The 15,867-nt window shown below is 63.7% G+C and overlaps 1 protein-coding gene across 1 annotated transcript; it reads left to right on the forward strand.

Annotated features, from left to right (window-relative positions):
* The first annotated feature begins 3,074 nt into the window (after positions 1–3,074).
* On the forward strand, positions 3,075–5,093 carry LOC139702165 (basic proline-rich protein-like). Its single transcript, XM_071602606.1, has one exon. The coding sequence runs from the start codon at positions 3,075–3,077 to the stop codon at positions 5,091–5,093; it is 2,019 nt and encodes a 672-aa protein (XP_071458707.1).
* Positions 5,094–15,867: the final 10,774 nt, after the last annotated feature.

Genomic DNA, 15,867 nt, shown 5'->3' on the forward strand with positions numbered 1-15,867 from the left:
GACAAACTGTCCATATGCACACTGTGAAAATACTATGGGCACAGACTCCAGAAAACCACCTAGTATACACAAGTTAACTCACACACCACCCCCAGCCAAAACTGAAGCAAAAGCCTAAAGCCCTAAAATTCCTACAATCTGCTATTCCCAAATGCACAGCCAGTCTACATGGCTTCTCTATTTCTAAACACACACAACGAACCTCCCACAACCCCAGAATACTCACCAAAAATCCATGAGTTAAAATACTCACATGACCACCAATAGCCTATAGATTTCAAATACATAAGACCAAACACAAACAACAGGACCACTCTTTCAAACAACATCACCAATCTCTCTAAACATTACATTCCAGAATAAACAGAAAGAGGACCCTTGAGCCCAAACATATCCAAACACTCTTATGCCTACATACAAAAACACTAATTACACAAGTGTGAGGCCCTGGGCTCAAATCACAGTACCAAAACAATACAGACAGAAGAGCAAACACATGTACAAAGGTACAATGACTAATACACACATAACTCCCACACACTAACACATATACACAAACATTCCCAATACCTGAATATACAGACCTCTCTCAAACACTGCCACATTCCACATCTTCAGAACACAACATAAACTTTATCCACAAATATTTCCACACACATGTAGACACCCCAGCATTCTCCAAACAAATACACTTTGATATAACAACCACATTTCTGAAAATAAACTTACATAATTCATCCACCCCACAGCTCAATATACACAGAGTAGTACACATGCCAAAGACCCACAATATTCTCTAGCACGCCACTTAAAAATATACATCAAACACTTATAAATTTTAAAAACTTTTAATTTTTAAAAATGGAAACCAGCTCCTACATCCCCCAAATACTCAGAAATACTTGTAGCATATTACATACCTGTAATACGTACAAACATAATTCCCACTTTTTGGCATAAATGCACAGGCCCAGCATTCCATCAGATACAGACAGCCTTACTTCCCAGTTACATACTGGTAAGTCCTCACTTAAAATACATTCCCCCGGAAGATATTCACCCAAACTGCCAGACCCCTGGAATACTTGTACCCATGTCCCCTGCACAATCTTACTTCACACAACTCTGTTCCTAAAACACCCCACAGACACCCAAGGAATGCTAGTAACTACAAATTCAATACACATGTAAATCTCCACAAGCATCAAATAGCTACATATAAATATGCAAATATCCTATTATCTCACACTACCTGCATATGCAAAGTCACACCTTTCCAGATATTCATAAAGATAAATTATCCATCTCCCAAAAAGGAGAATAACATACACTTCACAATCACACATATTCATTCTGCCACTCAATATTAGTCACAGACCTGACCTCACACAAGGAAATACAAAAATCCATAAAACAACAACAAGCAAACCCACAACTATACATGATCTCCTGAGTAGCCAAACATTCCCACTGCATTTCCCAAAATCGACTGTATACCCACCGAAAATACACCTAATGACGTTACTTAACACTGCTCATATGCACATGCACATACACATATCTCTTCCAAATAACCCATGATACAAACAAAAATTGCAGCATTGCGGCAGCGGCGGGGGGGGGGGGGGGGGGGGAACTGCAGAGAACCACAGGTGAAATATTCTAAAGCCAAAATACAAACACCTACACCAAACTCCCTGAGTTTGTATGTATTATTTCCCACACCCTCCAAACGTAACCAGTCCTACTCTCTCATTAGAGATACAACTTTCTTTCAATAATCCATCCAGACACATACAAATCTCATATTCTCACCAGCCAACTTGAAACATAACTTTGGTCTTCTTGCAGGCAGCTCCGGGCTTCCAGTCCGCCCAGCACCCTTCGCGCATGCGCACGCCTTTGGCCTCTAAATTTCCACAATTCCCAAGAAGGAAAAAAGTTTGCAACATAGTCAGATGCAACCATGCACCCCACAATTCTTACACAGCAGGCAAAGGCAAAATCAAAACATATTAGCATCCCCAAAACCAAACTCTGACACCCCAGTGGCCAATGAACATTTACAAAAAAGAACACATAACTTTACTCAAGTAAAAGATGAGTACCACAAAATTTAATAATAATAAAACATGACTCTTTATTGCACACTACTTGTGGTCACACGGATCTCCCATCATCATTCAGGAGCTCTGTCCAGAGGCTCCCACCAACAGCCAACCTACGACAGCACGTCAGTCAGTGTGACCACATCTCATTCAGCAAACTCGGCTCAGTATATTCCCTTGTGCAAAGTCGCTAAGATCACGGGAAAAGAGCGTCCTTCAGCTAACAACCCGGATGCCAGAAAACAGTGTCCCCAACATTCACAGATTTCACAGGGAACAAGAAGATGACCATCACCACTTCGTCTGACATGGACAGGAGCCAAGTCGAGGACCTGCTGACTGGGACCCTGCTTCTCAAGCACCGCACAGGTGCCCTGGAGCCCAGGCGCCACACAGGCTGCAAAGGACATGGATGGAGGACGCCTCGACGTGGGGTCGCACTGGACAACACACCCCTCACTTCCGGATCTGGTGCGGATGGCCCGCGTCCCAGGGGAGGCAAGGCAGGCTCCTGGGCTGCCCTGGGAGCACAGGACCAGGCAGGGACACACTGGGGACGGGAGAGGTTCGCGGGTCCAGTACCTCGGGGCCTATGGGACTGAGTCTGGACGCCGCCATGGGAGCCCGGCCGGCCGTTGGGAACCCGCCTCTGCGCTCGCGCCTGCGCCTTGCCCTGCTGGAGCCCCAACGGACGCCAGAGCCCCAACTGACACTGGAGCCCTTGGGTGGCGGCCCGCGCGCGCCTCCAGCCAAAGGCGTGCGCATGCGCGAAGGGTGCTGGGTGGACTGGATCCCGGAGCTGCCTGCAAGAAGACCAAGGGAGTCTGAAGGCTTCTGGGTATCTTAGGAAAGGCGGCTCCTCGTCCCAGAGCCTCTGGGCCCTGCTCCACCTGGACCTAATATCCTGGTCCTGCTCTCCTTGGGCCCTACTACACCTGGTCCTGCTTCCCATGGGCCCTGTTCCCCATGGGCCCTGCTCCCCTGGGACCTTCTCCCTCTGATCCTGCTTTCCTGGGCACTGCTCCCCCTGGCTCTGCTCCCCTGGGCCCTGCTACCCCTGTGTCCTACTCACCCTGTCCCTGCTCCCCTGGGCTGAACTCCCCCCTGGCCCTACTCCCCTGGGCTGTGCTTCCTCTTGTCCTGCTCCCCCTGGGCCCTGCTCCTCCTGGCCCTGCTCCCTCTGGTCCTGCTTCACTGGGCCTCGCTCCCTCTGGCCCTGCTCCCTCTGGCTGTGTTCCCCCTGGCCCTGCTCCCCTGGGCCATGCTCCCTTGGGCCATGCTCCCCCTTGGACCTGCTCCCCTGGGCCATACTCCCTCTGGTCCTGCTCCGCCTGGGCCCTGCTCCTCCTGGCCCTGCTCCCTCTGGTCCTGTTCCTGGGCCCCACTCCCTCTGTCCCTGCTCCCCCTGGTGCTATTCTCCGTGGCCCTGCTCCCCTGGGCCCTGTTCCCCTGGGCCCTGCTCCCTCTGGTCCTGCTTTACTTGGCCCTGCTCCCCCTGGCCCTGCTCATATGGGCCCTGCTCTTCCTGGCCCTAATCCCCTGGCCATGCTCCCCCTGGCCCTGCTCCCCTGGACCCAGCTCTCTTGGGCCCTGCTTCCCCAGGCCCTGCTCCCCTGGGCCCTACTCCTCCAGGGCCCTGCTCTTCTGTGCTCTGCTTCCCCTGGGCCATGCTCCCCCTGGTCTTGCTCCCCATGGGCCCTGCTCTCCCAGGCCTTTCCCCCCTGTTCCCTGCTTCTCCGGGGCCCTGCACCCACAGGCCCTGCTCCCCCTGGTACTGCTGTCCCTCGGCCCTTCTCCCTCTGGCCCTGCTCCCTCTGGCCCTTTTATGCCTGGCTCTGCTCCCCCTGGCTCTGCTCCCCTGGGCCCTGCTCCTCTGGGACCTGCTCCCCCTTGCCCTATTCCCCTGGGCCCTGCATCCACTTGTCCTTCTTCCCCTGGCCCTGCTCCCCATGGGCCCTGCTCTTCCTAGCCCTAATCCCCTGGCTCTGCTCCCCCTGGCCCTGCTCACTTGGGCCATGCTCCTCCTGGGCCTGCTCCCCTGTTCTCTACTCCCCCTGGGCTCTTCTCCACCTGGGCCCTGTTCCCCCTGGTCTTGCTCCCCATGGGCCCTGTTCCCGGAGCCCTTCTCCCCCTGTTCACTGCTTCCTCTGGGCCTGCTCCCCCTGGCCCTGCTCCCTCTTACCCTGTTTCCTCTGGGCCTGCTCCCCATGGTACTGCTCTTCCTGGGCCATTCTCCCCCTGGCACTGCTCCCCCTGGCACTCCAATTTCCCTGGGCCCTGCTCCCCCTTGACCTTACTCCTCCTAGTCCTGCTCCCCCTGGCCCTGCTCCCCAGGGCCCTGCTCTCCTGGTCCCTGCTTCCCCTGGTCCTGCAACCCTGGGCCCTGCTCCCCCTGGTCCCTCCTCCCCGTGGGCCCTGCTCCCCATGGGCTTGCTCCACATGGGTGGTGCTACCCCGGGCCCTGCTACCCCTGATCCCTGCTTCTCATGTGCCCTGCTCCTCCTGGCCCTGCTCTCCTGGGCCCTACTCCAACCTGGGCTCCGCTCCCCTCTGGGCTCCGCTCCCCCTGAGTCCTGCTCCCCCTTGGCCCTGCTCTCTATGGTCCTGGTTTTCCAAGCCCCGCTCCCTCTGGCCCTGCTCCCCATGGCCCTGTTCCCCCTGGCCCTGCTCCCTCTGATCCTGTTCCCCTGGGCCTTGCTCCTCCTGGCCCTGCTTCCCTGGGCCCTGCTCCCCCTGGTCCTGCTCCCCATGAGCCCTGCTTCCCTGGTCCTTCTCCACCTGGCCCTACTCCCTGTGGGCTCTGCACCCCCTAGCCCTGATCTCCTGGGCCCTGCTCCCCCGATCCTCCTCTCCCTGGGCCCTGCTCCCCCCGGTCCTGCTCTCCTGGACCCTGTTCCACCTGGCCCTGCTCCCCTGGGACCAACTCCCCCCAGTCCTCTATCCCTGGGCCCTGCTCTCCCTGGTTCTTCACCCCCTGGGCCCTGATTTCCCTGGACCCCACTCCCCCTGGGCCCTGATCCACCTGGGTCCTGCTCCACCTGGTCTTGCTTCCCTGGGCCTGCTTCCTTTGGACCTCTTCCCCTGGCACAGCTCCCCTGGCCCTGATTCCCTGGACCCTCTCCTCCAGGCCCTGCTCCCTCTCATCCTGCTCCCCTCTGGTCCTGCTCCCCCAGGACCTCCTCCCCTTGGTTCTGCTCCCCCTGGGCTCCCCTCCCACTGGGCCCAGCTCCCCCTCAGCCCTGCTCCCCCTGGTCCTGCTTCCCTGTGCCTTGCTCTCCTTGGCCTTGCTCCCCCTGGCACTGTTACCCCTGGCCCTGTATTCCTGGGCCCTATTCCCACTGGGCCCTTCTTTCCCTGAGCCCTGCTCCCCCTGGACTTGCTCCCCATGGGCCCTGCTCCCTCAGGCCCTTCTCCCCCTGTCCCTCTTTCTCCTGGGCCCTGCTCCCCCTGGCCCTTCATCCCCTTGCCCTGCTTCCCCTTGGTAGCTCCCCCGGGCACTGCACCCCCTGGTTCCGCTCTCCTTGGGCCCTTCTCCACCTAGCCCTGCTCCCCCTGGCCCTTTTCTCCCTGGCTGAGCTCCCACTGGCTCTGCTCCCCTGGGCCCTGCTCCTCTAGTATTTGCTCCTCCTGGCCCTGCATCCCCTTGCCCTGCTTCCCCTGTGTCCTGCTACCCCTGGCCCTACTCCCCTGGGCCATGCTCCCTCTGATCCTGCTCCCTCTGGGCTCTGCTCCTCCTTGCCATGCTCCCACGGGCCCTGCTTCACCCTGGGCTCTGCTCCCCCTGGGCCCTGTTCCCCCTTGGCCCTGTTCCCCCTGGTCCTGATCCCCTGAGTCCTGCTTCCCTGGACCCTGCTCCCCCAACCCCTGCTCCCCTGGGCCATGCTCCCCATGGCCATGGTCCCCCTGGCCCCACTCCCCCTGGCCTTGCTCCCCTGGGCCCTGTTCCCCTGAGCCCTTCTCTCCCTGGCCCTGCTCCCTATGGGCCCTGCTTCCCTAGCCCTGCTCCCCCTGGCCCTACTCCCTGTGGGCTCTGCTCCCTTAGCCCTGCTCTCCTGGGCCCTGCTCCCCATGGTCCTCCTCTCCCTGGGCCCTGCTCCACCTAGTCCTGCTCTCCACAGGTCCTGCTCCCCTGGGCCTTACTCCCTCCAGTCCTGCTCCCCTGGGCCCTCTCCCCCTGGTTCTGCTCCTCCTGGGCCCTGATTCCCTAGACCCCACTCCCCCTGGGCCCTACTCCCTCCCACCTTGCTCCCCTGGGCCTTACTGCCTCTGGTCCTGCGTCCCTTGGGCCCTGCTCCTTCTGGTCCTATTCCCCTGGGCCCTGCTCCTCCCTGAGCTCAGCTCTCCCTGGACCCTGCTCCCCATTGGCCCTGCCCCCCTGGTCCTGCTTCCCCGGGCCCTGCTCACTGTGGCCCTGCTCCCTCTGAAACTGCTCCTCCTGGCCCTGCTCCCATGGGCCCTGCTCCCCTGGGCCATGCTCCCTCTGGTCCTGCTTTCCTGGCACTGCTCTCCCTGGGACCTGCTCCCCTGGGACCTGCTCTGCCTGGCCCTGCTCCCATGGGCCCTGCTCCCTCTGGTCCTGCTTTCCTGGGCGCTGCTCCCCCTGGCCCTAATCCCCTGGTCCTGCTCTCCTTGGGCCCTACTACACCTGGTCCTGCTCTGCATGGCCCTGCTCCCCATGGTCCTGCTTTCCTGTGCACTGCTCCCCCAGCCCTGCTCCCTGGGCCATGTTCCTCCTGGCCTTGCTCCCCTGAGCCCTGCTCTTCCCTGGGCTAAGCACTCCCTGGGCCCTGCTCCCGCTTGGCTCTGCTCCCCCTGGTTTTGCTTCCCCGGTCCCCGCTCCCTCTGGCCTTCCTCCCTGTGGCTGTGTTCTCCCCAGGGCTGTGCTCCCTCTGGTCCTGCTCTCCTGGGCGCTGCTCCCCATGGCATTTCTCCCCATGGGCTCTGTTCCCCTGGCCCTAATCCCCTGGTCCTGCTATCCTTGGGCCCTGCTCCACCTTTTACTGCTCCCCATGGCCCTGCTCCCCATGGGCCCAGCTTCCCTGGGCCCTGCTCCCTCTGGTCCTGCTTTCCTGGGCACTGTTCCCCATAGCTCTGCTCCTCTGGGACCTGCTCCCCCTGGCCCTGCTCCCCTTGTCCCTGCAACCCCTGTGTCCTGCTCCCCCTGGCCCTGCTCCCATGGGCCCTGCTCTCCTGGGCCGTGCTCCCTCTGGTCCTCCTCCCCCTGTACCTGCTCCCCCTGGTCCTGCTTCACCAGACCCCACTCCCTCTGGCCCTGCTCCCCTGGGCCCTACTCCCTCTAGCCCTGCTCCCCTGGGCCCTGCTCCCCCTCATGCTGCTCCTCCTGGGCCCTACTCCCCTCTGGCCTTGCTACCCTGGGCCCTGCTCCTCCTTGTGCTCCACTCCCCCTGGGCCCTGCACACCCTGGGTCCTGCTCCCCCTTGTCCTGCTTCATAGCACCCTGCTCCCTCTGGTCCTGTTCCCCTGGCCCTGTTCCCCCTGGCCCTGATCCCCTGGGCCTTGTTCCTCTCTGGGGCCTGCTCCCTCTGGTCCTGCTTCCATGGGCGCTGCTCCCCCTGGCATTGCTCCCCATGGGCCCTGCTCTCCCTGGCCCTAAATCCCTTTTCCTGCTCTCCTTGGGTCCTGCTCCCCCTGGCTCTGCTCCCCTGGGCCCTGCTCCCCTGGGACCTTCTCTCTCTGGCCCTGCTCCCTGGGGCATGCTACTCCTGTGTCTGGCTCCCCCTGGCCCTGCTCCCCTGGGCCCTGCTCTCCTGGGCCCTGCTACACCCTGGCCCAGCTCCCCTAGGCCATGCTCCCTCTGGTCCTGCCCCCCCTATGCCCTGCTACTCCTGGCTCTGCTCCCCTTGGCCCTGCTTCCCCCTAGGCTTTGCCCCATCTGTGCCCTGCTCCCCTTTGACCCTGCTCCTTCTGGTCCTGCTTCACTGGACCCTGCTCCCTTTGGCCCTGCTCCCCCTGGCCATGTTCCCCCTAGCCCTGCTCCCCTGGGCCCTGCTCACCTAGGCCCTGCTCCCTCTGGTCCTGCTTTCCTGGGCCTTGCTCCCTCGGGCCCTTCTCCTTTGGGCCCTGCTCTCCTGGGCCAGCTTCTCCTGGACCTGCTCTGCTGGGCCCTGTTCCTGCTGAGCCCTGCTCTTCTGAGCCCTGCTCCCCCTGGGCCCTTCTCTCCCTGGGCCCTGCTCCCCAGGTCCTTAACCCCTTTCTCTGCTTCTCCAGGGCCCTGCTCCCCCTGGACCTGCTCCCCCTTTCCCTGCTTCTCCTGGGCCTGCTTCCCCGGGCCCTGCTCCCCTTGGTACTACTCTCCCTGGGCCCTTCTCCCCTGACCCTGCTCCCCCTGGCCCTTGTATCCCTGGCTCTACTCCCTCTGGTTCTGCTCCCCTGGACCCTGCTCCTCTGCGACCTGCTCTCCCTGTCCCTGCTACCCTGGGCCCTGCTCCCCCTGAGTATTTCTCCCCCTGGCCCTGAACCCCTGTGCCCAGCAACCCCTGTGTCCTGCTTCCCCTGGCCCTGCTCCCCATGGGCCCTGCTCTTCCTGGCCCTAATCCCCTGGCCCTTATCGCCCTGGCCCTGCTCACCTGGGCCCTGCTCTCCTGGGCCCTGCTTCCCCTGTTCCTGCTCCCCTGGGCCGTGCTCCTCCTGGGCCCTGCTTCCCTGTGCCCTACTCCCCCTGGACCCTTCTTCCCTTGGGCCCTGCTCCCCTGGTCTTGCTCCTCATGGGACCTGCTCACCGGGCCCTGTTCCCCCTAGCCCTGTTCCCCCTGGCCCTGGTCCCCTGGGCCTTAATCCCCTGTGCCATGCTCCCCCCGCCCCCCCCCCCGTGGCCCTACTCCTCTGGGCAATGTTCCCTCTTATCCTGCTCCCCCCTGGGCCCTGCTCCTCTGGGCCCTGCTCCTGCCTGTGCTCCATTCCCTCTCTGCGCTGCTCCCCCTTGATCCTGTTCCCCCTGGCCCTGCTCCCATGGGCCATGCTTCCTCTGGTCTTTCGGGCCCTGCTCCCCGTGTCCCTGCTCCCTGTGGGCCCTGCTCTTCCTGGCCCTAATCCTTTGGCCATTGTCCCCGGGGCCTTGCTCCCCTGGGCCCTGGTCTACTGATCCCTGCTTCCCCTGGGCCTGCTCTGCTGGGCCCTGCTCCCCATCGGCTCTGCTCTTCTGCGCCCTGCTCCCCCTAGGCCCTTATCCCCCTGGGCCCTGTTCCCGCTGGTCTTGCTCCCCATGGGCCCTGCTCCCGTGGGCCCTTCTCCCCATGTTCCCTGTTTCTCCTTTCCCTGATACCCCTGTCCCTGCTCCCCCTTGCCCTGAATCTATGGGACCTGCTTCCCCTGATACTGCTCTCACTGGGCCCTTGTCCCCCTGGTCTGCTCCCCCTGGCCCTTTCCTCCCTGACTCTGCTCCCCCTGGCTCTGATTCCCTGGGCACTGCTCCTCTGTGACCTGCTTTCCCTGGCCCTACTCCCTGTGGGCTCTGCTACCCCTAGCCCACTTATCCTGGGCCCTGCTCCCCCCTGGTTTTCCTTTGCTGGGCCCTGCTCCACCTGGTCCTTCTCCTCCCCAGCCCTGCTCCCCCTGTCCCTGCTCCCCTGGGCCCAACTCCCCCCAGTCCTGCTTGCCTGGGCCCTGCACGCCTGACCCTGCTCCCTTGTGCCCTGCTCTCCTGGACCCTGCTCTCCTGGGCCCTGCTCCCCTGGCCCTTCTCCCCTGGGCTCTGCTCCCACTGGCCCTGCTCCCCCTGGCTCTGCTGCCTTGGGCCCTGCTACCCTGGGACCTGCTCTCCCTGGTCCTGATCCCTTGGGCCCTGTCCCCCCTATCCTGCTCCCCCTGGCCCTGCTCCCCTGGGACCTGCTCCCACTGTGTCCTGCTCCCCCTGGCCCTGCTACCCTGGGTTGTTCTCCTTCTGGTCCTGCTCCCCATGGGCACTGCATCTCCTGGCCCTGCTACCCTGGGCCATGCTCCCCTTGGGCCCTGCTCCCCATGGGCCCTGCTCCCCTGGCCCAGCTCCCCCTGGGCCTAATCCCTATGAGCTCTGCTCCCCCTAGTCCTGCTCTCCTGGGCCCTGCTCCCACTGGTCCTCCCTTCCATGGACCCTGCCCCACCTGGTCCTCCTTCTCCCGGGCCCTGCTCCCCCTGGCCTTACTCTCCTGAGCCCTACTCCCCCAAGTCCTGCTCCAATGGGCCCTGTTCCCCCTGTCCCTGCTCCCCTGGGCACTGCTCTCCTGGGCCCTCTTTCCACTGGCCCTGCTCCCCTTGGCTCTGCTCCCTCTGTCCCTGCTCCCCTGGCTTTTTTCTCCTGGCACTGCTCCCCCTGGCTCTGCTCCCCTGGGCCCTGCTGTCCTGGTCACTGCTCTGGTCCTCCTCTCTCTGGGCCCTGCTCACATGGTCCTGCTCCTTCCGGGCCCTGCTCCCCCAGTCCAGCTCCCCTGGGCCCTGCTCCCCCTGGCCCTGCTCCCCTGGGCCCTGCTCTCCTGGGTGCTGCTTCCCCTGGCCCTGCTCCCCCGGGCTCTGCTCCCCTTGGCCCTGCTCCCCTGTATCCTGCTCCCCCTTATCCTGCTCCCTCTGTCCCTGCTCCCCTGGGCCATGCTCCCCTGGGCCCTGCTCCTCCCGGCCCTCCTCCCCTTGGCTGTGCTCCCTCTGGCCCTGCTCCCCTGGGCCCTTCTCCCCACTGGGCTTTGCTCCCCCTGGGCCCTGCTTCCCTGTCCCTGCTCCCCCTGCCCCTATTCCCTGTGTACTCTGCTCCCCTTAGCCCTGCTCTCCTGGGCCCTGCTCCCCCTGGTCCTCCTCTCCCTGAGCCCTGCTCAACCTGTTCCAGCTCTCCCCAGCCCTGCTCCCCTGGCCTTGCTCCCCTGGGCCCTACTCCCTCCAGTCCTGCTCCCCTGAGCCCTCTCCCCTGGTTCTGCTCCTCCTAGGCCCTGGTCCCCCTGGACCCTGCTCCCCTGGGCCCTGCTCCCTCCTGGCCCTGCTCCCCGAGGCCGCGCTCCCTCTGGCCCTGCTCCCCTTAGCCGTGTTCCTCCTGGGCCCTGCTCCCACTGTGTCCTGCTCCCCTGGGACCTGCTTCCCTGAGCCATGCACCCATGTGTCCTACTCCCCTTGGTCCTCATCCCCTGAGCCCTGCTCCCACATGGTCGTGCTCCCTGGGCCCTGCTTCCATGGTTCTGCTCCCCCTGGGCCCTGGTTTCACTTTGCCCCTCTCCCCCTGGGCCCTGCTCCCCTTAGGCCCTGCTCACCCTGGTTCTGTACCCATGGGCCCTGCTCGCTGGCCCTGCTCCCCCTGGCCCTACTCCCTGTGGGTTCTGCTCCTCCTATCCTTGCTCTCCTGGGCCCTTCTCCTCTTAGGACTCCTCTCCTTGGGCCCTGCTCCCCTGGCCCTGCTCCCCTGGGCCCTACTCCCCCTAGCCCTGCTCCCCTGGGTCCTGCTTCCCCTGGTCCTGCTCTCCCTGGCCCTTTTCTCCTTGCTCTGCTCCCCTGGGCCCTGCTCCCCTGGGAACTGCTCTCTCTAGCCCTGCTCCCCTGGGCCCTACTCCCTGTGTGTCCTTCTCCCCTGGCCCTGCTCTACCTGGCCCTGCTCCCCTGGGCTGTTCTCCCTCTGGTCCTGCTCCCCCAGGGCTCTGTTCCATCTGGCCCTGCTCTCCTGGGCCCTGCTCCCCCATGGGCTCTGCTCCCCCAGAGCCCTGCTCCCACCTGGCCCTGCTCCCCCTGGTCCTACTTCCCCAGGACCCACTCCCTCTGGCCCTGCTCCCCCTGGACCTGTTCCTCCTGGCTCTACTCCCCTGGGTCTTGCTCCCCTGGGCCCTTCTCTCTCTGGTCCTGCTTCCCTGGGCCCTGCTCCTCCTAGCCCTGCTCTCCTGGGCCCTACTCCCCGCTGGCCCTGCTCCCTGGGCACTGCTCCCCCCTGGCCTTACTCCCCTGGGTCCTGTTCCCCTGGGCCGTGCTCCCTCTGGTCTTGCTTTCTTGGTGCCTGCTCCCCATGGCACTGCTCCCCATGGGCTCTGCTGCCTGTGGCCCTAATACCCTTTCCTGCTGTCCTTGTGACCTGCTCCCCCTGGCCCTAATCCCCTTTCCTGCTCTCCTTGGGACCTGCTCCACCTGGTCCTGATAACCATGGCCCTGCTCCCCATGGGCCCTGCTCCCCCTTTCCCTGCTTCTCCTGCGCCTGCTTCCCCGGGCCCTGCTCCCCCTAGTACTGCTCTCCCTGGGCCCTTCTGCCCCTGGCCCTGCTCCCTCTGGCGCTTTTCTCTCTGGATCTGCTCCCCTGGCTCTGCTTCCCTGGGCCTTGCTCCTCTGGCACCTTCTCTCCCTGGTCCTACTACCCTGGGCCCTGCTCCCACTGTATACTGTTCCCCCTGTACCTACTCCCCTGAGCCCTGCACCCATGTGTCCTGCTCCCCCTGGTCCTGCATTTCTGGGCCCTGCTCCCCTGGGCCCAGCTCCCCCCAGCCATGCTCCCTGGGCCCTCCTCCCCATGGTTCTACTCCCCCTGGGCCCTGGTTTCCCTGTGCCTGCTCCCCTGGGCCCTGTTTCCTCTGGGCCCTGTTCGCCATGGTCCTTCTCCCCATGGGCCTTGCTCCCCCCTGTGCTTCACTCCCCCTGGACTCTGCTCCCCCATGGCTTTGCTCCCCTGGGTCCTATTACTCTGGGACCCACTCCCCTTGGTCCTGCTCCCCTGGCCCTCACTGCCCCTTGCTTTACTCCCCCTGGCCCTGTTCCCCTTGGCCCTGCTCCCCTTGGCCCTGCTCCCCCTAGCTCTGTTCCCCCTGGTCCTACTCCCCCTGGCACTGTCACCCTGGCCCTGCTCTCCTGGGCCCTGCTCCCTCTGATCCTGCTCCCTTGGGCCCTGCTCCCCCTACCCCTGCTACCCTGTGCCCTGTTCCCCTGGCCATGCTCCTCCTTATGGGTGTGCTCCCCTGAGCCCTTCTCCCCCTGGTACTGCTCTCCCTGCACCCTTCTCCCCCTGGCCCTTTTCCACCTGGCCCAGCTCCAGCTGTCCCTGCTCCCCCGGGCCCTCCTCCCCCTGGCCCTGTTTCCCCTGGGCCTGCTTCCCCTGGCCCTTCTCCCTTTGTCCTGCTCCCTCTAGCCCTGTTCCCCCTGCCCCTGCTCCCCCTGGGCCCTGCTCACCCTAGCCCTGCTCCCCTGGGCCCTGCTCCCCCTGGCCATGCCCCCTCAGGGCCCTGCTCCTGCAGGGCCTGCTCACCTGGACCCTGCTCCCCCTGGCCCTGCTTCCCTGGGCCCTCCTACCCCTCCCCCTGCTCCCCCTACCCCTGCTCTCCTGTGCCCTGCTCCTCCTGGCTATGCTCCCCATGGGCCCTGCTCCCCATGGGCCTGCTCCCCTGAGCCCTGCTCCCCTTGTTATTGCTCTCCCTGAGCCCTTCTCGCTCTGGCTCTTTTTCCCCTGGACCTGTTCCACCTGTCCCTGCTCCCCTGGGCCCAGCTCCCCCAGGCCCTCCTCCCCCTGGCCCTTCTCCCCTGGCCCAGCTCCCTCTGGCCCTGTTACCCCTGGCCTTGTTCCCCATGGGCCCTGCTCCCCCTAGCACTGCTCTACTAGTCCCTGCTCCCTCTTTTCCTCCTCACCCTGGGCCACGTTTCACCTGGTCCTGCTCCCCCTTGTCCTGCTCTCCCTGGCCCTGATTCCTGGGCCCCATTGCCCCTGTGTCCTGCTCTCCCTGGGTCTTGCTCCACCTGGTCCTGCTCCCCTGGGCCATGCCCCTCCTGGCCTTGCTCCCCTGGGCCTTGCTACCCCCTGTGCTTCACTCCCCCTGGGCTCTGCTGCCTTTTGGCTTTGTTCCCTCTGGTCCTACTTCCCTGGGCCCCACTCCCCCTGGCCCTGCTCCTCCTGGACCTGATCTCCCTGGCCCTGCTCCCCTGGGCCCTGTTTCCCCTGGGCCCTGCTCCCTCTGGTCCCTGCTCCCTCTGACCTGGCTTCCCCTAGCCCTTCTCCCCCTGGCACTGCTCCCCCTGGCCCTGCTCTTCTGGGCCCTGCTGCTCGGGGCCCTGCTCCCTCTCATCCTGCTTCCCCACTGGCCCTGCTCCCTCGGGCCTTGCTCTCCCTTGTTCTGCTCCCCCTGGGCCCTCTTCTTCCTGGGCCTTGCTCCCTCTGGGCCCTGCTCCCTCTGGGCGGCCCTGCTCCCCCTGGTCCTGCTTCCCTGCTCCTCGCTCCCCCTTGCACTACTGCCCCTGGCCCTGTTCCCCTTGGCCCTGCTCCCCTGGGCCCTGCTCCCCCTTGCCCCTGTTCCCTCTGCTCCTATTCCCCCTGGCCCTGTCACCCTGGCCCTGCTCTCCTGGGCCCTGCTCCCTCTGTTCCTTCTCCCCTGGGCCCTACTCCCTCTGGCCATGCTCCCCCTGGGCCTTGCTCCTGCTGGACCTGCTCCCCTGGGCCCTGCTCCCACTGGCCCTGCTCCCCTGGGCCCTCCTCCCCTACACCTTCTCCCCCTACCCCTGCTCCTCCTACCCCTGCTCACCCGTGCCCTCCTCCCCCTGGTCATGCTCCCCATGAGCCCTGCTCCTTCTGGGCCTGCTCCCCCAAGCCCTGTTCCCCCTGGTACTTCTCTCCCTGCGCCCTTCTCTCCCTGGCCCTTTTCCCCATGGCCCTACTCTCCCTGGCCCTGCTCTCCTGGCCCTGTTCCCCCTGGGCTCTGCTCCCTCTGGTCCCTGCTCCCTCTGACCTGGCTTCCCCTAGCCCTTCTCCCCCTGGCACTGCTCCCCCTGGCCCTGCTCCCCCTTGCCCCTGTTCCCCTGGTCCTACTCCCCCTGGCCCTGTCCACCTGGTCCTGCTCCCCTGGGCCCTGCTCCCTCTGTTCCTGCTCCCCTGGGCCCTACTCCCTCTGGCCATGAACCCCCTGGGCCCTGCTCCCCCTGGCCCTGCTCCCTTAGGCCCTCCTCCCCCTACCCCTGCTCTCCCTACCCCTGCTCCCCCGTGCCCTGCTCCCCCTGGCAGTGCAACCAATGGGTCCTGCTCCCTCTGGGCCTCCTCTGCCAAGCCCTGCTCCCCCGGTACTGCTCAGCCTGCGCCCTTCTTCCCCTGGCCCTTTTTCCTCTGGCCCTACTCCTTCTGACCCTGTTCCCCCTGGTCCTGCTCCCCTGGCCCTGATCTCCCTGGCCCTGCTTCCCCTGGTCCCTGCTGCCCCTGTCCCTGCTCCCCTTGGCCCTGCTCCCCTGGGCCCTGCTCTCCTGGGCCCTACACCCCCTAATCCGGCTTCCCCAGGCCCTGCTCCTCCGGGCCCTGTTTCCTGGGCCCTGTTCTCCCTGGAGCTGAGTCCTTGCTGCACCCAGTTTGGAGGGCAACTATGCAGCAGGGCAGCAGGGTGGATTCCAGGGGTCCAGTGCTGCCCTGGTGATGGCCCAGGCAGGTTCTGTGCTGGATTGGCAGCTGGGGTGCAGGCGAGGCTTCAGGAGGGGAAGTGGGTGGAATGTAGAAGGCCCTGGGGGCCGGGCTAGGCCAGGAAGAGCAGGAACAGGCAGGCCGGGAGGGGCGGTGGCATCGGTGGCGGCTGCGGGGGAGCGGCTCGGTGTCAGAGAGTCGCCGCCCGCTGGGCCGCGCCGGTGGCCAAGAGGGAGAGACAAGGAGGAGGAGTGATTTGGGAGGCTGAGGTGGGAGGATTGCAAGTTTGAGACCAGCCTCAGCAACTTGGCAAGACTCATCTCAAAAAGGACTGGTGATGTAGCTAAGTGACTATATGTACCCCAAGGGTGTGACTGAGTGAATCTATCTTGATCTTGGTGATGTCCTCAATACTCTGTATAGTGCTTGGCACATAGCAGGTTT

This window comes from Marmota flaviventris, chromosome 16 (assembly GCF_047511675.1).
Source record: "Marmota flaviventris isolate mMarFla1 chromosome 16, mMarFla1.hap1, whole genome shotgun sequence".
Lineage (NCBI taxonomy): Eukaryota > Metazoa > Chordata > Mammalia > Rodentia > Sciuridae > Marmota > Marmota flaviventris.